This window comes from Anopheles coluzzii, chromosome 2 (assembly GCF_943734685.1).
Source record: "Anopheles coluzzii chromosome 2, AcolN3, whole genome shotgun sequence".
Lineage (NCBI taxonomy): Eukaryota > Metazoa > Arthropoda > Insecta > Diptera > Culicidae > Anopheles > Anopheles coluzzii.
This window is the reverse complement of record NC_064670.1, coordinates 124,495,934-124,520,442: the sequence shown is the minus strand read 5'-3', so window position 1 is coordinate 124,520,442 and position 24,509 is coordinate 124,495,934. Positions and strand designations below refer to the sequence as shown.

At 44.6% G+C, this 24,509-nt stretch overlaps 1 protein-coding gene across 3 annotated transcripts in view; it reads left to right on the top strand.

Annotated features, from left to right (window-relative positions):
* LOC120948186 (potassium channel subfamily T member 2) overlaps positions 1-24,509 on the top strand; it is a 153,832-nt gene that overhangs the window by 13,790 nt on the left and 115,533 nt on the right. Inside the window, exon 1 of one of the 3 annotated variants that reach the window (XM_040364275.2) lies at positions 15,186-15,394. The exons of the other annotated variants lie outside the window; for them this stretch is intronic. Coding sequence (XP_040220209.2) covers positions 15,324-15,394 — 71 coding nt within the window. The 5' untranslated portion in view covers positions 15,186-15,323. Of the gene's footprint in view, positions 1-15,185; positions 15,395-24,509 lie in introns of those variants that run through there. 3 annotated transcript variants of the gene reach the window in all.

The window sequence follows — 24,509 nt, the reverse complement described above, 5'->3', positions numbered from 1 at the left end:
TGTGGTGAAAAGATCAGCCCGAGGTGATGTGATTTCGTGGCAGCCCCGGGCCAAGTGGATGATTCAATATACCGGGCCAATCCATCCATTAGCGCGGGTCGATTGTTTTCACGACAACGACTCTCCCTTTTGTATTGGGGAAGATGAAGCGTAAAGCTCTCGTGCTCCCCTTCAGCCGCTGGGAAATGTGACGTGGAGCGACGATAAAACTAATGTAGGCCAAATGAAAAATCGATGAAGACTCGCGATGAACCAGTCAAGACACGAAACAACAAAACAGATGACTGTGTGTTTGTGTGTGTGTTAAAGGGGGAAAAAAAGACGGTGGAGGCATTGCATCGAGCTAAAAGCAGCCGGGAATATCAGCCACATTAAAGCAAATTGTTGATAATTGGAGGTTAGCATGGAACGGTTTTGCTGTCGATACCGCTCGTTAGCTGTTTTGTGGCGGTAACTCCTTCGGATCGGATCGATACCGGGGATCGACCCGTGGCAGTTCAGCCCCCTAAAAAAAAACCTCCCAACAATCGATTAGATGTCAGCTGAAAGGACACATTTCCCCCGCGTTTTGATGCAAATATGGGTGGCATATAATTATTATGACGTGGCGCGGCCCGTTCTTTTGTCACCGGAGGGAATATTGCGCAAAACAGCACAGACCTTCACATTGCTTTCGGAGTTCCCTGTGTGGGGAGGTTTAAGGTCGTCACTGGCAATGGTTCGGAGGAGAGGTGGTTTCATTTATTCAGCACAAACACAATTCTTTTTGCCCATTTGGTGGTGGTGGCTTTGCGCCCTCGGGGGTGCGCTTTTTCATCGCGCACAGGATGACTTTGCCACGGGATGGTCGTGAGGACATGTGTTACATGTGAATGGCTATTTCCCAGGGATATAAACTAACAAACAAAAAATAGTGGCAACGCAACACGAACATGCAAGGGAATACGGGAGCTTTTGGAATAACGAATGGAACTGTGGAAGAAAAATGATGTTTGTTTCTTTGGGAGTGTACCTTTGGGTGTGAAGGGTGCATAATGGAACTTCATGCGTTCTTTATGATTGCCATGAGGAGTTTCACAAAGTTATATCTTTTTTGTTGCAAAAGAAAAATTGAGCTTGAATATTTATTCTGCAAAATTCATATCATATCGTTGAAGAATAATCGAAACGCAGCTGCAATGTAGCCAAACACTGTGAGGGTATTAGAAAGAGATAATCTGTATTGAAACTGGAGCTGGTTCAAAACGTATCATGTTCCGGGAACCGATAACAAAACTCTATTTACGCAGCAACAGATACTAAATCCATTCCAGATCTTTAGCTGATGTTGGATATACTTACTAACTTACTTATCCGGTGGTACAACCGCTTTGCGCTCTTGGCCTGCCTCCGGAGTGTCCGAAACCGCTCACGGTCTCGAGACTTCGTCTGCCAGTCCGTTATCCCGGCCTTAATGGCGGACGCCTCCACGCCATCTTACCACCTCAATTTGGGCCTACCACGCCTCCTCTGTCCTTGTGAATAGCCTAAAAAGACTTTACGGGCTGGGTCAGTCTTATATCCCTATATAGGTACTATATATAGTCCCAGCTTCATCCGTCGCGACAATGTTCTTTGAGGTGAACTGATTTTTCAGGCTGTAGAATGACCGGTTGGCAGCCAGCATCCATAAATTTTAGAAACAAAATGGTTTAGTAACCTGCTTGGATTGTGGAAATCTTGTGATGATTCAGGAAGCACATAAGCTTGAGCTTTTGTGCGGCTTTGTAGTACAGTATTGACCCTTAATTATTTTAATTACTGTGGAAGCTGTTCACAGTTCAATTACAAATAGATTAATTAGCCAAATTACTGCTCAACTTTATGTCGGGCTTTGAATCTCAATAGATTTAAAATTAAAATTGAATCCCTTTAAAAGCGGATCCCTTTCCGGAACCCCCTACCCTTGCTGCGGTTCACTTATGCGGAAGACATCTAACCCCGAACCACAAACACATCCTCTCTATATGGCTCCCACGTGGTATAGTTCTCACGTTAAATAACATCCCAAACACCCAAACCCCGTCTAATGCTCACTCTCATGGATGTCATTTGTGGTTTTCATGTGAAATCATTTCGCACACGTCTAATTTACATACCAACCATTCCTGACCCCCCCCCCCCCCCAGCTCCCCAGTGTGCGGTGTTTTGTATCGCATTATTCTGGCAGTAATTATCAAAACCAAATTAAATTCAAGGCCATTCAACTAGCGCCGCTAATTTAAAGTGCCATCGCTTTGAATTCGAATCAGACAGCAGCATTCCGATATCTGTTTATCATTTAATAGCATTTCCCCTCAACAGCGTGGAGTGATGTTTATTTGGCTGTTTCTTATCAACTGTCAGACTCACCAGAAATGCTTCCCTCCTCCCCCTTTTTTTGGGAGATTGTTTCCACTTAAGCAAAGCGTCCTGTGCGCGATAAAATACAAACAGAACCACGCTGACTAGTGGTTTAAACGGAAATGAAATTCCCCCATTGCCTTCCTGAAATGCCCGGTAGACCAAAACTCTACCAAACTCGCCACTGGGGCTTACCGTTTTGTGGTATTCGCGTTCTGTTGTTCTCTGTGTAGAATGTTTTCCAATTACTGCCCGCCCTTATCAGACGATTTGTTTTGGTTTTAAAATTTAAATCCCACTAAAGCAGTGCTGCTGTCCGTCCGTCCCGTGTTTGCGCCATCGCTTAGCTCGAATTCAATTTTGCGTCATCAAAAATTCAGCCGCGAGCGTAAACGAACGCGTTGTTAACTTCAAAACAACAGTCCAAAAAGAGGCCGTTCTCCTCGCCGAAAAAACCCGTACACAAAGAGTTGCCACCCAAAATCCACAACCGCTCGAGTCTGAAAAGTTCCAGAAGGAAAAATTGTACCACGGCAGGCGGTTTTGGTTCGCTGTTTATGGCTGCGAAATCTTTCACCGAAGGCCTTTTTTTGCAAGGATTCCTGTTTTTCCCCTTTGAGACACACAACACACACGCACACACACGCACATCTCCCATATGCTGCTTGTCGAAGAATTGGTGTGCGGCACAGGCAAGATTTACAACCAGTAAAACTTTCTTGGGCCGGTCTCGTAGTACAGTCGTCTACTCGTACGACTTAACAACATGCCCGTCATGGGTTCAATCCCCAAATAGACCGCGCCGCCATACGTAGGACTGACTATTCTGCTATGGGGGGGAATCAATTAGTCACTGAAAGCCAAGCCCACAAGTGGTTACAGGCAGGCCTTGACCGACATCGGTTGTTGAGCCAAAAGAAGAAGAAGAAGAACACTTTCTTACGATTTTCCTTGCGAAGCTGCTGCGCTTAATTTGTTGCGCCGGCCGTGTTTCATGTCGGCTATGACGTATAGAAGGTGTTTTGCAATCTTTCTTCTTCGTTCCGGCTGGTTGGCTGGTAGGAAAATCGATTGTTTTCTTGTCGTTGTGCACACACACACCCTTGTGCGCTTGTATGCGAATTGGAACGTGTCTTCGCGAGCATTGGAAGCAGAGAAACGTCTTCCGATACTTTCGCGTACCGTTCGTCCTTCGTCGTCGAAAGTGAATTGAATTATTTACAACCCCGGGTTGTGCCGGTTGTGGAAAAATCGACCAAGAGGGCAGCCTGACACTGACCATTGACCATTTGTCAGTCAGCCAAACACCCGGAACCGCCACGGGAGCTGAAAGTTGTGCCGGCAAATGCCCGTGCCGAAGGGCACGGTTCGTTGAGACTTTCGCGATTAAATATTCAGCACGAAGACGGCCGCTTTGAGGAGGCCCAAAGAAAGAGAGAAAGGGAACTTTCCCCGGAAGACTACAAGTGGAATGGGGTTTGTTTTGAGACTTCCTTTCCATTTTGCTGTGTCCACTTCTTCAAAACTCAACAGGATGGCAATTGTGCGAACTGAGGCGTGCGAAGGAAAACGAAATGCGCCACCTTCCCAGGGAGACTTATTACCAAGCCTTGTGGAGCGTTTAATTAGAAAAACAAAGATGATTCCGCCATTTTAAGCAACATTATTTTCCGCGAATGTCCTGCACCATCATTCAGCAATTTTCATTGGAACCTCAATATTCCTCGCCATGTGCAGAACCTTTCTGTTAGACGTCAATAAGGCTTGCTTCTCATCCTCTCGCAAGAAGCTATTGAACGAATTCATTAAAAGTTATAATTCGTTCAATTGCGAAGCAAAACAATATCATTAACTTTAGCGCTTGCGGGCGTCTTGGCTGGGCGAAAAACACCCGGCACCGTCTTCGGCCCCTGTGTGTGTGTGGTGTTGGAATGTGGTAAACAAAGCAGCAGACTTGGCAATCGGCAACAGCATCCTCCATCTCTCGAGACCCAGTCAGTTCCGGTGGGAATACACTGCAAGGTGTTATTGTAGCTGCTGCCGTTCTGGTCAGAGTTGTCTTTTCTACGGAATCCTTGTGCTGTTTGTTCGGCATGGGAGAAAAGGAAATCCTACACAATAGAGCCGGAAGGCGGTGGATAAGGGAACAACACTGAGAGGCGTGGAACAAAAGGCGCTGCATTGAATTTCGAAGAAAACAATACTAATTAATACTTTCCAATAAACACGGCTTTGTTAATTAGTTGTGCACAATGGGTGTACGGACGATTGGAGGAGCAATTGAACAACAGCAAAGTAGTAAATGAAATTGGTATTCTCTTTTTCCTTCCAACCGACATGTTGTTTACTCAAGAACATGCACAAAGGAGGATGAAAATAGATTAATATACTAATGTGCTTGACAATATCAAATAAAGGAGTTCTTTATAGAATAATATCATGGTTCAAAATGGATGATTGTTCTATAGCTGTTATTAATACAATGGTTTCGCTCCTTCAGTCCATCAAATCATATCAAACAATACAAATTGCGCATAAATGAAGGTAAAACCTTAGAATAAACTTTCACAGTCTTTCTTTGTGCTCGTATGTCGAAAGCAAACGCCTTTGATAGTAAAGTAAATAGCGAACAAATATTACTCACGAGCGAACGATTCTTGCTAATATGTTTCCGCAGCTTTTGGACTCCCTGGTATGCTTCTTGGTTTGGGCCAAAACCCACCACCCATCGAGCCATGCTTGTGGTCACTCGTCCGTGAAAGCATTTGCGAGCAGGACCGTTGTTGGTTGCAACCGCCTTACTTCTTCCGCACGTGTGATAGCAATATTGTATGAGTGTGGTAAAGCAGAAAAAAGGGCGAAGAAAAGAATTACTCACATAAAAAGCAGCAGTACACACACACAGACATACAGGACGAATGGTCAGCAAACTGTAGCCCAGCGGGCGTGCGGGAAATATGATCAAGTTATGGGAGTTTTATCGGTCGTAATTTTCCCACAAAACGCAACGCAAGCGATGGTCAACATTCTCGGACAACTTTCTACTTCGGTTGGCTCGCTCGCTCGCTGGCTTCATCGGGAAAAGTTGGGAAATCTGTGCAAGCAAACTAGCAGCAAACTTTGAAGAACACGGACCACGGAGTGTTCCAGCGTGATGTTGCTAATGCTAAAGCCACCTTGAAATTAGCACTTTATAGCAAACTTTCCTCCCATTAGAGGGTTCCCTCCCCATTGGGATTGAGATCGTCACTAGGTGCTAGCAAGACCCGCCCCGAGATCGTATTGGAGGATGCGTTTTTTTGCATCCCAACTTTTCCCATTACAGATCCCGGCGAAACCAATTGGAAGGAGGAAAGTTTCATGAGTAGCTAGTTCTCGGAATCGATAAACTCACTCGATGATGATGATGCTGATGATGAGAGGATGGCGGTGAAACGTTAGTGGCGAAACCAAGTTCTGAATAACTTTCCGACACTGCATTGATGTTGTTTCATTTCCGGATTGAACTGGAAATGCTTCGAATCCATCATCATTTTGGGCTGAGTGGAGTATCGTGTTGTGTTGCCATTCAGGGGGATTCACACACGAAGTGTACACTTTCACCAGAGTGTTCCAAATCACATTGGTTAATAAGAACACTTTTATCTCCAAACGCACTCCCGCTTGGTCATTAGACAGACGGACAGACAGACGAATGACCAAAAAGAGCACGCTGCTGATGAGAGTTGAGAAGTCACTGCCTTCTATGTCTACGTACTGTAGCTCTTAAAACACAAAAGCAAGCAAGATTCTAGCGTAAAAGCACGTGGGCATTTGGCTGGAAGCAACACCGTAGGCATGGCGACAGACAACACATTGTGTGCACTGTGTGTTTGCTTCCCAGTGCAACGAGCAGCGGACGTCTCACCGAGACGTGGAAACAACCACAAGTCTTGAATTTAATTACTCCCCATTCATGTGCTGCCAGTTTGCTGGCATGGATATGGTGCTGTAGCCAGGCTGCGTTGAAGGTCTTGCATCACGTGCAGTTAGTGTGCAGTTGCGGAGAGAAATTCATCATTCAACCGATAGGATATGAAAGGCGCAGACACCACCGCAGAGTGGGTGCAGTTAAGTATGAGATATGAAATTTGATTATTCGTTCGTTGAGGTTGGAACTTTGAAGCCCACAGCCGACCTTCAAGGAGGGAAAAGCTTGAGCGTTCAGAGCTATGCCTTCAGGAGGATGGACAATGTCGTTCTAAATTTAATAGATATCGGTTAATAATGGGTTGCTGGTAAATGAGTGGGAAGAAATATGTTCCTTCTTGACTTACACAGCACAGCCCCGTTTTATCCATTACCACGATATTCAGGCAATCTCTGGCTGAACCAAAGAAACTGAATTAATTGGATACTTTCTTAGGTTTATGTCCCGTTCCAAGGAGTTATTTTCTGAACATTACACTGGTTTTGCAGGTACTCGCGATAACCCTGTTTCTACTCGGACCAAAATAACCATAAAACAGTAGCATCCTTTACTTTTTGTACCCTATCCCTGGGGTTTGAACCCCACCGGGAAAGCATAAAACTGGACAGTTCGTTTTAATTTAATTAAACTTAAACATACACCCCCACACACCGCAAAACCCGTCCGAAATATGCCACAGGTCTAGGGCATCGTGCAGGTCAACCTCCGATAGTAAAGAACCTCACATTAAAGCACAGATCTTAAATTTCGTTTGACTTTGAATTAACTCACCTGGTTGCGTGTGTTTCTTTGCCCCCGGGTCACGAGATCTCTAAAACCGAGGCCTCGAAAGTTTTGGGTAGCTCGTAGTTCGAAGGTGTAGTTCGTGGCTGTTTAGCCTTCCCATTTCGGCGCGTGTTATCAAATATTTACAAAGGACCGGAAATTCAACCTTTCCACCTTTCGCAAACCACGATGCTTTCTGGTACGAAATGAATGAACCTACTTACCTACGGTTTGTGTCGGAGTTTTTGTGTGCATTTGTGTGTGTTTGGAGTTAGGCTAAACCCTAACCCTGTTATCCTGCTATCATGCAATAGTTTCCATCGATCCGAAAGCGCACCAAGTCGTCCGTTTTCAACCGCCCGACGACCTAGTCACACAAGTCACAGTTCTCCATTTCCACGGTCAAAGCAAAGGAGCGTTACGAAGCGTAACGTGAGCTGTCACACACAGACTCACACTCACAACACGCTCACTCCATCTAAGGCACTGGTTTTGAAGTTTATCACCGTGAAAATGGAGAATGATTGACGTGGTTGAGGGGGGGTGGGCTGAAGAGCAGGAGCCAGAGCGGCCCGGTCACCGGCACTAATTGCTGTTTAATCTTGGCTCCCGCCTCCGGGTTGATTCAACAGTTGCGTTTACAGGTGCCAAAATATTTCCTCCGGTGGAAAAGCTAATTTCTGGCTTTTTGCAAACCGTCCCAAGGCGACCCCGGTCGGTGTAGGTGATAGGAAAGTGTGAGTCCACCAGCTGTCACCTCTTGCTCGAGCTTGCTGAGAAGGGGCGCGGGGGCTGTCAAGAGGCGAAGCGTACTTAAGATTGGGTCCGAAGATTGTAAGGGATTACTGCTGGTTACGCTCTCGACGGGGCAGACGATAAAGCGTTTAGTGTGCAATCAATCTTGAAACGGAGGCAGATGGCGTATTTTGACAAGGATTAGCTCGTGGAGTCGGCAGAGTAAGCCGTTTTCCGAGACTATTAATCGACTTTTGACTGTTGGTTCATAGCGCAGGAGCGGGGGTTACGATGGAGAAAGGGTGAGAGAGCTCGGGAGTTTAATTTGCCTGCACGCTGACAGGGCAAGTAATTAATAATTGTTTCACGTTTCCATCAGTTGTCCAGGGCAGTCGTAGTAGCAGCACTAACACTATGCAATGGTGCGTCGCGTCGTACATCATCCGATTAATTATCGAAAAGCATTTATCACGGACGGATAGCTGAAGGTAAAATTAAGGCAGTTTACACGAATTGCTGAACGGATTAAGCTGTAAGAAGCTTCCGGCGGATGGAGAAAGGGCAATGTGAGCAGGAAAACAGATAAGTAGTCGTGCGCCCAAAGCAGCATGATAAATGATGCTCGCTTCCTCACTAGCCGACAAGCTATCCGGCCTATTCAACTTCTTCAGTACGGTACTTCAGCACGTAACCGGCCGAGCAAAACTGGGGGCGGCGGAAAATGATGAACTTCTTGACAAACATATCACGAGGCTAACACGCAAAACGCAGAGTTTCCGGGTTGGAGTTAATATTCCTCACCAGATTACCCTCTAATGCTCAGCAGCTGCTCCGCCGTGGAACTATTACCACTGCGGTGGTGTGGTGTGGAAGATTGAGCCGCTGTAAGCAAACCCGTGAGCGCAAATATTTGGACAACCGTAAAGGGAGCATCATCATGGTTATTAATACCACCACCACCGAAAACAGCCTCCGGCGGCTTGGAGGAGTCCCGGGTTTGTTACGGGCACATTTCTTATTAATGAACTTTCCACGTAATAAGCACGCGGATGAGCTGAACCGAGAGAAGCTTTCCTGGGAAGGCAGATTGCTTTTTTTCTCAGGTCCCAGGCCGTCATGTTCCGGCTGACAGATTGCGCTGTTTACTGAAGTATGTTAAGGGGTTTCCAGTCCACAGTGAGTCGTTAGATTATTGCATTTCAAACTGCTTTTGCCTGTATCGCATGAAAGGTTCGGAAAAGCAGTACCACGACTGTACTGCAAACAGGGACGCCGTAGAGCTATTTCCTCCAATCCAATTCACTGCAATCTGCATCATTACCATTTGGTGCTTGATAGTGCTCATTAGTGTAGCGAACTTGCACTGCTTACACTCTTGTACAGTTCTTTTCCAGTTTGCCGTATTGCCCGGGTATTTGCATTTGCATAAATCGTACATCCTTTAAAGCGTACGGTACGCTACAATTAACATCATAAACGGAAACACTCAATTTAGCGTTTCTCTTTATGCAAATTGCTTTCCATCTGTTTGGCATGGCGCACTCTCGCCCTCTTTCTCGCATGGTCTTCGTTTGGCGTCTCCACGTGCTGATCCATGCGTAAGAGGCAAATACAGGCGGTCCCCGAGATACACGGTTATTGGGGACCGAAAACGGCCGCAAAATACCGCGTATCTCGAATTTCCGCGTAAGTCGAATCTCGTGATTTCCAGCCAAAATATCACTAATTTTCGTGTAATTTTGCAAGTAGGGGGTGGTTTTAGCCACCAAATTGATTATTTGATATGTTTCTAATGAATTGAACAGTTTTAAACCTTTTCAAGTGGTATTTTACATTCGATCAATACGGAAATTATTTGGTATTTCACAATGGATGTGTCAAATCAGTACAATTTGCTCAAAGAACTGTCAAATTTTGTAAACCGCGTATCTCCGAATCCGCGTATAAGAGGTACCGTGTATCTCGGGGACCGCCTGTACGTTGCGAACGAAACAAATAAAGAGACTTTCAACAAGTACAAGGAGAGGGGATGGGAGACTTTTCATGTCTTCACCATCTTCAGTAGGCGGTGAGCTCGAAAAAAGGGGTGAGTGGCAAATGGTTTTCCTTTGTACTGCGGAGGAATTGTATCACTCGAAACGCATTTTTTCACACCCAGAGAAGGGGATTTCAGTGGATGGGGAGAGCAAGATACACGGGTAAAAGAATGGTTAACACATTATTTTATTGAAATGGAAACAAAAGCATGGGAACGGGAAATGGCTTTAAAGGCGCGCGCGCAAGGATTTGAGCTTTTCTTTACGGTTGTTGTTGCTTCATCGTTCTGACGAGCACAATTTGAAGACATTTCTGGTGCCATGGTTCTACTGTTTTTGGAGAACCTTTTATCGATTGTTTTGCGTCGTCTCCCTCGTCGTCGGCCTCGTGTGCGTTAATGGCTTAAGTGGAGCTTCGGTTGAATTCAGGTTGAACTGAAGTGCTCGGTACGGTTGGGAACTAATGCTGCTGCTACTACTACGGCTTACGACAACAAAGCGGAAGGAAGCAAATGAAACAACGGGCTAATGTAAGACCGGTACACCACGAAGCAAAACCGCAATGGGTAACCGCAAATATTCCTTTAACGGGGGCTGGTGGGAACCACCAACCAACCCAACTGGAACATGCCGGCAGTGCGGCATACGAAAAAGGGAGAACAAAAAGAAGTATCTTTCTAAATGGTCGCTTCCGGAGGAGGGACGGTGACTGTAAAGAACGGAAAACCGATGATACCTTTCAAGATGTGGCACACAGTGTCACAATGGCTTTCGCTGCTTTTCCCCCTCGCCGGTTGCACGGTTCACAGGAGGACCCTGCCGGTTCACAGTAGGACGATCGTATCTTTGCGGAATCCCTGTGCTAACATTTTGCTGAAAAAGGTGACAAGAAGCGGTAACGGTGGGACCGTAAAGAAGGTGCCGAATGGAAAGTGGCACGACTGAAATACGACCATACCTTTTTAGGGTATTGTATTTTTAAGCTGGGAATGGAGCAATGCCATAGATTCTGCGAATTGTTACCCAAGATAGCTGAAGCTCTAGATTCAATATTATGCTACTGCCGTGTGCGGGATGGAATGTGCACGGCAAGTGTTTTGCATTCCTGGTGCAATAAGCTAATCTCACTATATATAAAATCGAAAATCGCCACAATGACGTGAGAGTAAACATTCAGCGAGAGAGAGAGAAAGCGGTGAGAGCAGAGCTCTCTTAGCAACGCGCGTTGCTGCGAAAGGACTTGCTCCATGCCACACTGCCAGCCTGCGGGTAATGCGGGCAATGGTTACTTAGATTTTTTGTTAACACAAACCGATTTGAAAACACATGGTATTGGATATAATGATTTTTTTAAGTTGCAAATTAGCCACCTGATGATAACGTGTCCCATTATGAATCAAGATATTCAAGTCCCACGTGTCCCATTATGAATCAAGATATTCAAGGCAATATTTAAAAAAAACATGTTTGAAAACTATGCAAAATAGCTTAATTGTGAAATAATTGATATTTCAATTCATTCCATCATTATAAAGCCAACCATACTCATTATTGCTGCTTAAGCACCTCGAATACTACACCGGTGCTTAAGCACCTCGAATACACCGTCGTCATCGGCAGATAAGTGTGGTACAGAATATCCTGTAAAACGGGTTGCCAGGACGTCGAACATGTACACTCCCTCAAATCTTCTTCTATTTGGCGTAACGTCCTATGCGGACATGCCGGCCTGTATAGACTTTCGAGACTTAATTCATTACCACGTAGCCGGATAGTCAATCCTTGCTACGGGGGGCCGGTGCGCGGGCTTGAACCCATGACGGGCATGTTATTGAGTCGTTCGAGTTGACGTCCACGTACCACGGGACCGCCTCAAATCTACTACTCCCTCAAATCTACTACTCCGCATTATTGGCTGAATCAGGACAAGGAAAACGCATTACAATAATAAGCAGATGTAAGCGAGAGACCCTAAGCAGCCATATGCTAAAAAACCTTGATGAAATTTCGAGCGAGGAAGCGGCGGGAGTATTGATGGCTTGCTCGCGGGTGGGAAGAACTACTTATTTCAGGATGTCCTTCCGGAACAAAGCACTAAAGGGAGATTTGGTTCATTGCGCAACATGGCTGCAACATACTGCGCGTTAGGTGAGACAATCGTGAGCACTGCATTTAGCCGGATAAGCATAAACTGCAGAATGATCCACAATGAAACTATGCTTACTGTAGCGTGCCCAAGAGGGCTGAATTGATTCTGACTGTATCTATCAAGAGTGATGACGATATCTACCATGTGATGCTATCACCGTACTATGGTGTTGATTAGGAACAACCACGTTATAATTAAGGACAAGTCAAATTGGAAGCAAAATCTGAAGATGTGGGGCGGCAAGAGTAATTAAAGTAGTTTGCAAGTAAACGCGAATTTAGTTAATTGATTTGGGAAGGCTATAACAGTATTGAACCATTCTTTTCTATAACAGTATAGATCGGAATATTAGAACTACACCGTTGAAATAGTTATGTGAGGGAATATGTTCACTGTTGAAATTTGATATTTTGCACAACAATAACAATAGTCTCATGCACAAATACCAAATCCATTTAATACTTCAAAACCAGTTTCAAGATGATAAAATAAAATATTGATGGTGTTTTTGGAAATGACCCTCATGAAATTTAAGACCGATAAAATTTACATTAACATTGTTGTAAGCATCGATTACATATTACCTAACGAAGAAAACATAAGTAGAAAAAAAGAGTAGAAATGAAATTCGAACCACGTGCGATATCATATTTTTGTAGATCAATTTTACATTTATGGGCACAAAAAACACAAAATGGATTGAAACAGAAGTGAACATTTCAAAAATATTATGTTTTTAAGTAAGCAATTGGGATTGGATCTAAACATGTTGTATATGTATTAGCGGCACACTAATTTTTTAATCCACTGCACATCAATACGTTATTCAATCAACACGTTGTTGAGGTTACTACTTAGCTATGCTTTCCATAAAATCACGCCGACAACTAAAAAATAATAATAAACAAATTATACATTTGTGTCAACAGAGGCATGGAACGTATCAGTTCGATTGAAAATAAGTAGGAATGCAGCTACTGAACTTTCTGTTTTATCAAAATGGCCACAAAACTCGCCAATCATGATTATCGTTGTTATTACTTATAAGTGTAAGTAAATAAGATTCATTGGTACTTTACGTGCGTAACAAATAACCTTATTTTTGAACACGAGTTAAAAAAATATCAAACTGGCGTGACTTGGTTTTTTATGGTTATTTAAAATTTAAGATTTACATCAGTATGGCTCAAAAGTAGCCTCATCGATATTTAACGGTTCTGCAATGTACAGTAAGAACTGTAACAACCAGGAAGTTACAAGGTTAACACAGTTGTAAGAACAAATAAGAACAAATAGGTGTTTGAGTTATGGTTGTTGCCACTGAACGTGTAGAGTTTGAAAATAATTCTAAATTTGAGGACATCCGGTAGATTTTACCGGGCCTTAACTAGTATGCTACTAAAATCGGGCTAGTGAAGTTGACTGATGTGATGTAATGTTTGGACATTCACACCTCCCTGCACACAAGTCATTCCGTTGCAAGATCTTCTGATTAGGTAAATTTTGTAGAGCACGTTGCATACTTTAAGGCGAATTGAACCACAAGAGGCATAGCGCTTCAGTATCTTCTCGTAATAGCATATCTACTTGATTGTTGTTCTTATCACTGAAGACCACAAGCGTGTGTTTTTTCTTCTTTTCTTTTCTTAAAATCATTGTTTAGCTTCCCATTGATAAACGACTCGTGTCCATCACGCGATCGTCGTGACAGGTAGTCGCATGACGTTTCAGCGTGCCAAATCAAACCCATTAATTATCTAATCTTGCTTCTTGCTTCTCGCGCCATCAAGCTCAGTTGCCATGAACGGCGATGCTTGAAAATGCGCAAATACGTGAAGCTATTCTCTCGGCAGACTGCATCAATCATTGCGGATTTTATGGGAGGGAAATATTCCGTTTTTATCCCCGTCTTTATCAACAAAAAACCAGGCTGATAGTAGTACATAATTGTGTGCCAGAAGTGCCCCATATATGACAGGTGAGCTTTGGCCAGACGATATGCCTATGGAGGGCGGAGTAGATGCTTCTGTGCTCTCTACTTCAATCGATAGCACCATGATCAGTGAGAATCATAACGAGCTGCAGTGAAGGCATGAGGAAAAAAGAAGACTACTACCACAAACGAGAGCCAATCGTACTTGCCAAAGAGTTTAATCATCTCGTTATGAAATTATTCAGCATTACTTCGATAATCAATCACTCGTTTGATTTTATCGTTCCCGTGCGCTCCATGCTCTCTTGCTTTCAAAGTGCATACACACGCGCGCGCGACTATAGAGTATCTGTTGAAGTGCTTTACAGTATCTACCATACAGGGGTAAAACTATGTGATGAATGTTTGATTGCATCTCCGCCCAGCAGAGGTGGCAAAGGGGGCTTGAGAGGGACGCTTTAATTAAATCCTTATATCGGAGTAAGTGCAGTATCCGGTTACAATCGCAAACGAATGAATAATTTTCCACTCGAGGGAAAATAATTCATGAAGGAAGCATGATAGAAACTCATCCACCGTAGCAGCGATGGTACTCTCCCATGTGAAGGTTAAGGTCTGGAATCGATCTCACATGGACAAAGGGTGGTTTATCTACCGTAAATTGATTGTCCTTTTTCCGTTCGAAATCCCTTCGGTGGGTTGCACCGATAAAGCGCAACCTTCCCATCTGCGTCATGGCTCGAAAGGATGAAGTAAACGTACGTTTGATGCACTTTGGTTGCAATTTAAATTGCATTGTGAAGTTACTTTAATCAACCTTCCAGCCCTTTATTTGTAAAAACGGTAATTCTTGCGGGTTCTCTCTGTCTTCGCGTCAACTAACCTACTGACTGATGCGTGACCGCTACGATACAATCCACAAGAAGTCCAAAGCCACAGGCGGGGTGGATTGATCACGACGGTCCGATAGTGAGGTTGTGTGCTTGCGCCATTCCTCTGGACATCTCACACAACACCGTCTACCGTGTGATAAGATAAGCGTGTGCGCGTTAACCTCCCATGCACCGGGATTCCTCCCTTCCCAAGTGTGGCATCTTCACCGGCAAGACACTGTTTGCTATTAGTAAATTAGCCCTTCGACAGTTGTCAATTATAAAACAATCCAACCAGGGTGGGTGGGGTGTAGCGGCAATCGTAAAACTCACCAGACATCGGTGGCAGACAGCAGTAGTGATCCAGTTATTTCCTGGATCGGGTGCATCGGCGAACAAGGTGCGCTTCGGTTCGGTCGATCTCGCTGTGGGACGGTAGTGTGCGGTTCAAACAGGATCTAGCAGGATCGAGCAGGGAACGATGGGAAGGTTCAACTCCAGCTGTAAGCATCTGCCGAAGATGATTTCGCACGAGGATCATCACGCCGATCGGTAAGTGTTTGAGTGCGGACGGGTGTATGATAGTGATAATTGTGGATTGTTGTGAGAGATTTGGCGCTCTTTGTTGCTTTCGAATGGCTGAAGATCTTTTCTTGGCGATACCATAGTAACCATAGTATCTTTTAACGGAAGACATGATGTTATCGTGGGATAAGAAGATTAGAAGATAAATTGACTATTTTATCGATCCATTGATTTTCTATTTATTGTCATAGAAACAAAAACAACAAAGACAATATATAAAGAATGACCATAACTAAGTGATGTACAACAATCTCAAAACTGATTAAATCATAAATTTATATGGAAATCTTCCATGTACGATTCTTTAACGCTTTCATAGAATGTCCTCAAACAGGAAGTACTTTGGAATGAGACCTATTAAAGCGATCAAGCCAAAAGGAATTAAAGTTTATTGAACTAACCAGTTAGTGTTCTGTAGCTACAGGGGGTGGTGAGAACGATAATAAATCTGTGTCAACAAGGAATGCACTCCACTCTCGAGACACGTGTAACCGTACCGAAAGGAAGCACATCTTAGCTGTCGGTTTTTGCTTTATGATGTTTGCTACGGCACAACCTAAGCCTGGCACGAGTGGTCACGAGTGGTTTATTACATTATCAAGCAACTGGAATGGTTTGATTCGAAGCAATTGTGAATCCGATGCCGACAATTGGAAAGCATTTGTAGTGCCGCCCGATCCAGATTTGCGTCTAATCGATGCACTTACATAAGGCCCGGATTACAACCAAGCTACGCCAAGATTTGCTTACCGTGTGGGTGAAGAAAAAAAAACAGGAAAGTATCATTGACAGATTAGTAGACGGTGCCAGTCGTCGGTATGTTTAAAAAGCGCAAATAAAGCCTACCACACCGCCCCGGGTAAGTGGGATTCCGAGTACTTCTTGGCGAAGGTACAGGCGTGCAATAAGTGGATGGCCCTTGGTTTGCGCCTCCCCAATCAAGGCATCTCCCACCTATTTATCCAACTCGAAGTGTGTGTTGGAGTGTGTTCCCGGGTTAGTTGACAACTGTACATGATGGCAGGGAGGGGAAAGGGTGGGAGTGATATTGTTGTGTGTTTATCTGTTTTCTTTACTGTGATTGATACCCTTGAACTGAAAGCGAGTACGAGTACGACACACACACGCACTCATAACTAACGTTGAGAAGATACGCTATAAAAAGGGAAATGAATGGAATCGAATCCAACTGCCCTGGTGGTGTCTTCATTTCACCGTATGTGAGATGATTCTTTCCTTTCTTCCCTTTTTGCGGAACAGTTGAGAACGGGCACATCGGGAATTGGTTGGTGTTGCATCGTATCGTATGTCCTTAGAATTGGTTGACGTTATGAAGAATCTGGCTCGTTTCCTGAGAACGTAATAAATGCTATGCTTGCTTTACCTTTCTGTCAGTGGTTCGTTAGAACGATGTAAGGTTTTATGTGAACAACAGTACCCGGGGTTACACGCCAGCCCGCACATTTCAATCAACTTTGGTTTTTTTTTTCTTGAATTCGCAATCATGGGTGATGGTTGTATTTTATTTTTTTAATAGCCTGTCTCGCGATCGTTTCCCATTATTTCACGCTACGAGCCGTAAAATAAGACCCAGGTACCGGGTGCATAAAGAAGGGAACGTGTGACTGAAGGCAGTCTTTGGGCGCGTCTGTGCGAGAATCAAATCTAAATCGAAAGATGCCCTTACGCTGGCTTAACCGGTACCCCAAACAAAAGAAAATCTAAACTCACTTTGAGGAAGGTTTTCTTGCAGGCGGACGGGGTTGGTCGTTGAAATAAAATTCAATGAATGAAAGGTAAATATATCGATTGGGAAAATCCTTCCAAAGCTACGATCGAGACCATTTCGTACATCTTCTTTTGAGTGGCGATATGTGGCGGAGGGAAAAGATCCACTTCCGTCACCACCCTCCAGTTAAAGAGATTGTGTCCGAGCAGCCCGTTCGGTGAGCTGGAAAGACGAAAGGGCACGCGTTCTATCCTTTCTTTATGATGGGTCGACGAAAAAAACCAAGACGTCAAAATAACGCTTTAAGGGCATGCAAGGTTTCGAGGCGCCCTTCAAGGTGCTTTATGCGGTTCAACATCCGATGCTGTTGTGTGGGATAAAACGAGCTCACGCCGGACTAAAGCAAATGCTATTCAAGCGAGGCAATAGGCTATAAAATATGAACGAATTATGGAATTACTTTTAGCCGGCACATTTACAGACCCCAGCCCTCTTCAACTGCCTGTCCATGTCAGCAGGCGGATGTGGCACAAAGGGTCCTTATCGGTGGTACTGGCGTGGTATTGTCGGATCATGAATCCGACCGGTTTTAGGTCCCCCTCGTTCCCGACTGCAAGGTAATGAAGAAAAGTATCGAAAACAGCCCGGGTTGTACCGAGTGTTATTGGAATTCTTCAATTTATGCCACATTTGGAGGACCCCTTTCCCGTGTATCTTGAGCACGGTTCACGTGTAAAGGCCAACGCATGCTGACAGCACGCTCCAAAATAATGAAACACTTGCCAAAAAAGGATGTTTATTCGAAGAAAGCACACTCGTACCGGCGCGTTCGAAGAATAAACCATTGAAGGGCGATTTTTCCCCGGGCCTCGTTTGAAGACTTGCGGGAAAAGAAGATTTCCCCTTCTGTTTGCAATGGTGTGTCTCTGTTTGTCTGTGTACGCGCTGTATTTTTCTAAGCAATCGATTACGAATTGGGCAGCCGTCGGGCTCAACGCAACCCGCCAATCCGCTTTGCGGCGGTGGCTGTGGCGGCCCTGGTTCGCGGAACCCATCATAAAACATATTGGGCAGCAAAAGCATTTTCCCGACATCGATGGGGTTGGAATGTGCGCGCGAGAATGGGGTGGCAAATATTGTTCACCTTCACCTTCATCAACGTTCGCTTCCCCTTTGATGTGGATGTCATTAGCAAGAAAGGAAAGTTGTTTCAAAAGTAGACAATCACACTACATAGAAAAAGTACACCATTTGGAGCTTATAATGGAGCCGTTCGATCAATTTAACTGCCACCCAGCGTGAAGGATTTTTTTAAGCACCGAACCCTGCGTGAACCCGTATACCGTTTGTGTACTTGGGATCTTGGCGTTTTCTTCCCATCGCTTCTTGGGCCGTTGGAAATAGGCGGGTGCGCCCCGTGTGGCGGCGAGTGGTGATGTAATAAAAATCGATACAATTAAATCAGACGGCTTGAGGAGCTTGAGAAAGCGTGCGGTGTGTGGCATAATGTTCAGCGGGTGGCATTGCAGAGATCTGCGGCAAGCGCGAACGCCCTAATGGAACCAAACAAACGCACGCAATGAATGAGAAGCAGCAGCAGAAGCAGCAGCAGCAGAAATGTGTGTGAATTTGCATTGAATGCTAAGCAAGCGGTAGAACCAGCAGCGATAAAATATTGAAAAGAAGTGGTTCTGTTTAGCTAGGGAAATCCACCACGTAAATGGGATTATTTGAAGAGCGTGAATGCAACCTTACTTTATTGTAAAATCCCTCCACTCGAATGGTTCACAATCGCTTGCTAGCCCTTAATTGCAGAATTTTAAAGGAAGGTTGGTCATTGGGTGCGATTGTTATGAAGAGAAAGGTTAAAAAAAACAGACCCATAGAAGCTCATTGTGAACTTAAACAGGGCAGCAGTACTTGTTTTCCTTTTTTGTGTAAATTTACTATCTTCATTTCGCTGTAAAGAATACTCTGTCATGCAGGTTACATGAATTCCGGGGTTTTGATGTTCGAAACACCTGTATCCATTATGCATATGCGCCTAAATGGCTGCAATTTGCATGACACATTCGCTCACACCGAGCATTTCAAAGCACACTTTAATCATCTAATTAAAGCATTTGACAGAAATTATCACATTTTCACTACAAAGTCGATTTTCCTGCAATCTACATTTCAATTGCTCGATTTAATGCGATTTAAATGAAATGATTGGTACATGGTTACTCATGGTACATGGTTTTTTCGTTGGAAATGACCTCTGACGTAGCTTGACACAAATGTGAATGTGAAATTCATTAGAAAAGTTGTTACACAGGCAATAACTGTTTTCGTACAAAAATGTTCTGATTCCATAGAACAGAACGGAACAGCCTTTTTGCATGGCAGCCACATAAGCTCACAAACGCAACAAAAAACTCTTATACAGAGTTCCATTTCAACGTGCAAAAAGTGTGTGTGTGTGTGTGTGTGTGTGTGTGTGTGTGTGTGTGTGTGTGTGTGTGTGTGTGTGTGCGTGTACGATGAATTTGGGGTTTCACTCAAATTTGCAACAGGTTGCCTTTTTTTCAAACTCTCTCCCTTTCTCTCGCTCTCCAACACACACATACGCACGAATGGATAGGTTTAAAGTGCGGAAACAAGACGATCTATACACGTTCAGCCTGCCCAGCCCCGCCGCAGGCATTGAGACGATTTTGGAATCAATTAAAATCATACCATTATGGCCGGGTTGCGTGATCTGGCCCAGTTTATCGTGGAAGGTTTTTGGGGCAGGAAACGTGCAGGAGCGTGTGTTGTTCGGGGTCCCGTCGTCAGCTGATTTAGCGCACGGCGATGTTACGATCCCCGATAGGGACATTGTGCGTGATAGAAAGATGTTTTTTTTCTTTGGCGCTGGCACACGCACAATCGGGGTTTGTATGCAAAATTAGAAGCCACCTTTCCTTCGTCTGGAAGGATCGATCGGCAAACGTCGGTGGTGTGGTGTAAGTCAACAACACTTTGTTACAACGTTAATTATAGCGTTGTTGTATTTTTTTCTATGTTTGAACCGTTTAGTGTGAAAACATGTTTCACCGTTTTACCATGAAATCCTGTAGAACTTTTATATTTCTATCCATTTTTCATTACCTGTTTCTGGGGAACAGCATAAAAATGATTAAATTGATTTCTCTTCCGCGTCACGGCCTACTTGTCTCGGCTTCCTGGTCGGGCTTGAGATGATGAAAGTTTTATGGAGCATTTTAAAAGCTCCCCCCAAGGTTCGCTGAAGCTTTAATCAAACGTAAATACACCGACCGAGAAACTATCTGTTCCGAGCATTGCGGAACAAATCCAATCCTAGGATTTTGCTGGGGAAAAAAACGCCCGACCAGTAGAAGCACTCGTCGGATGAAATATATTTGCAGCAGTGGAACAGGAAAAAAACAGAACAAAAAGCGAACGAGCCAGCACCTCATAGCCTTACCACCGTCCGTCACGGTCGAATCAGCTGTAATCCTCTAATCCGGATTGTGTTCTTTGCTCTTAAATACGATGCAGCAGGCACAGAATGGCGAGCCGAACGCGCCCAGCACAATCGAGATTATCTACCGGGAAGGAAGGCCACCGTTCGCCGAGTTTTGCAGCGTGTCGGTGCATGGATGACCGATATTTTTCCTCACTTAATTTTCTATTTTCTTCTCCACGGGAACCGGTAGTGGAGGGATAATACTTTGTATTTCTGTTTGTATACCTTGCGTCACACCGATGCTGCAAATAAGTAATAGAGGCTTTGTTTTGTTTGTCTTTCTTTACAGGTAAGTCGATGAACGTCACTGGCACTGGAAGCGCTGCGAGGTACTGCTTTTAATTGCTGCGATTGCTTTGAGCTTGAGACAGAATCAGTTTCCGTCGGAAGGTAATCATCATTAAATCGTGTAAAATAATTTACTTCGCTGGTGCGTCTTCACTAGCAACGCAAAGCAAAATCGCACCGGAATATAAAAGCGAAACAAATCAGCAAATGGAAATTGCAGCCAATGGTTATGGGCAACCATTTAGACACGATGACCGATGAGCTATTTTAACACACTTCCTCCTTTATCGTCTAGAATGGTAGAACACAATCATTAGAATAAAACGAGGGAAAAAACACACCACGAAGAGGGAAAACTTTTAGCTGCGTTTAGTTGCCACCGGCACATTCACTCTATTCAGTACACGTTTTCATAATTTGGTAGCCAAACGGTCGCAAATTTCTGGTTCCGGTTGTTGCGTTCTCGTTCCCCCATTAGTACGGGTTTCATTAGAGAGAAAGGGAGCGAAAATGTTTCTTTTGTAGTCTATTGTATTCCCCCCCTCAGAACGGCAACCAAACAGCGAACCTGTGGGACGACTTCACCGGAAGTGGAGTTGTGGACATTTCCTCGTTTGTTTTCCGGAGCCGTTTGTTGAAGTTACGTTTGGTAGTAACGATGTTTCTGAGCCGTGGGTGAGCCAACCATAGAGAGGGAATAAAAAGTGTCAGTTTTGGTACGTGCCCACGAATCTCATTTGCACACCCAGGCAGTAACATTTCGACACTCGTTTTCGACTGTAACTGTCGAGGACGCGTACGAATCCAGCAAGGAGCGTAGGCTAAAGGTGGTCGTGCTTTTTTGTTGATTGCGTGGCTGGTTTCGGTAGTAAAGGGAGGGCTGAGAAAATGGTGGTAGTCACTCTTAGCGTCAACTGCTGCAGCTTGCCTGAAGGATCGACCAGCAGAAAGGTCCATTCAGCTTCTGGCTGGCTGGGTGGCTGGCTCTACAGTGGTGTATTTTTACTTGTGTTCTTTTAATACTACCGGAGGTCAATTGGTTGTGGTGTGGTGCCTTAAGAAGTACAGAAGAACCGTGCGCACCATTGTGCTAAGAACACGTCCAGCAATGCTGAAGTGGCTAAGGGAAGACTATTACAGGGCGGGCAGTAATGAGAGCGTTCGCTGTTGTGTAAAACGATTCGGAAAGGAAGAAACCATCCCAAGCGTCCGTTAATGTGTGAAGTTTAGCGAATCAATTGTACGGCATTCTGGAGAATGTACCAATGGCGCCAAAGGCGCATTAATCCGCTCTCGAGTGTTTCATTAAATCTCCTTCACTTGACAGATGATGATTGCCAGCACAAATAGGTTAGCCATCAAATGGCCATCAATTTCTGTTTCCGAAAAGTGAGCGTCTGGCAATCAATTAACGGTTGAACGGGGAAGAACGATCAAACGGAGAAGAAAGTCGTAAAAGTAGTGAGGAAAACAAAAAGAAATGAAGAATTGTGTTGCGACATTTTGCGCCAGATGGCGCTACGCGAAGGGACGATTGCACATTTTGCACTATTTGATTCGAAAGCTTTCAGTGAGCTTTTTCGAAGAGAGTGAACATTGGATGAACAGGAACAGAAAGATAAATGAACCTAGCAGCATTTTGGACTCATTTTACCCCTCTTAACACTCAAAATAAACCGGCAAATTCTTGATGTACTGAGTGCCACCACTCACTGAGCGCCTTACATCGTGGTGCATGGAGACGCCTGGTGTTTTTGAATTTGACGGCACGCGGAACGCATGAAATGGTGTGTCGATGCGGTATTGGAATTTATTGTTGACGTTGATCGTGTATAATACTGGTCGAGGGCGTTTATTTAATGAAATGACATCGCATCGTGGCGGGAAGGTATGATTCATGGTGACGGGGATAATTAATTTTACCATCGATAGCTCTATTTTTTGCTTAGTAAGTTTGAAATAAATAGTTGGGCATGCAAGACGAAGGACAACCAGTGAAATGTGCACAACACAATAATTTAAAAGGGTTTTGCAAACGGACCAAAAATCGATCCATATTGACGAACAAATAGGAGCGAATGATGCATAAAACCAAGCACTCCGATAAGACTTTATATCCTCGAAAATGAGCATCGTTACTGGCGTTATCGGTCGCATTGTAGTCACTGTTGAATAGTTGTAGCAATATTGGTCCATTTCTTTGTGACAATCATTTGCTTCCCTTTTCTCTCTCTCGCTCTCGAAGTTCCTTGGCCTAGAAGACTTGTCTCAGTAAAGAAGCGACACACACACACACACATGAAGCAACCCCAAACTGACGCATACCCTGAAGGGTATTGCTTCCGCACGCTGTGCCATATATGTGTATGATAAAAAGTAATGTTCACGACCAGGCCCATTTTCAATCTTCGTGAAAGCACTTAGCGTGATTGTTATTGCATTACGGTACGGGTCAAAACCATACGCAAAGCACACAAACACACAAACACACCCACACCAGCAACCATGTGCCCTCGAGGACACTGACGGGACAATACCAGCAACTGTTTAAGCTGTTGCTATTGCGCGATTCGTACCGACCAGCTGTCAACTGTCACCCGGCCAAAAACCCGGGGAAGCAGCCGAATGCGACCACATGCGATTACATAACCAACCCAGTCGAACCTCTCGAACTCGGTGGGGCAGAGAAGCTGGTGGCCGTCCGTGCAGGGGGTTTGGACAAAGTTTTATCCCGACGCTCCCATTAAGGGACAAACATTTTGCTTTGTGATGTGCCGTGTGGTTTCGATGCGCTACTTTCCCGATAGCTCGTGTGACATAAAACCGTGGGACCAGAAACGGCCCAAAACGGACACCATAAAGAAGCTAGAGAAGCGGACAGGATAACAGACTGTTTTGATGGAGACGAAGCTTCGCTAACAAATGGACGCAAACCACCACGGGGCAGGCGATGGGCTCGTCACGAGCACCGGGGTACACCTTTCGGGTATCGGGCCGGTCAAGCCGAACGGAACGAGCACGTGACTCGAACTCGTTGATATCCGGGTGTAATGTCAGCTCGGGAGCTCCCGTGAGCAACATTCAACAGTGCTTGTTTACGCGGAGGTAACTCAGACACGCCGCACGCGGTGAGTTACTCGTTATCACGTGAGGCTGCTCCCATAGCGACTATGGGATGTGCACCGCGACTATAGAGGAAAAAAAGGAAAGCACATCGATGCTTGAGGGTAAAAAAACCCATTAAACCTTATCTTTTTTACAGATTGTTTAGAAAAATAATAAACCTTATGAAGCATATAATTATGGACAAACACAAACAAAGCTCGGGAGGCAAACGCGCAACTGGTAAAACAAACCGAAAAGACAGAAAAAGTTGCAAAACATTTTGTTTAAAGTAAACAACCAACTTCCAACCACTGGCAGATGCCAAGCCATGGTCTGGTGTAAGCAGTAGAGCACTCACTGACGCAGTCGAAGCCATCCGACGCAGCAGGCTGTGCTGCTGCTGGTGCTGCTGAAGTCTGCTGCTGCATGGTTGTGTTGGTGTCAAA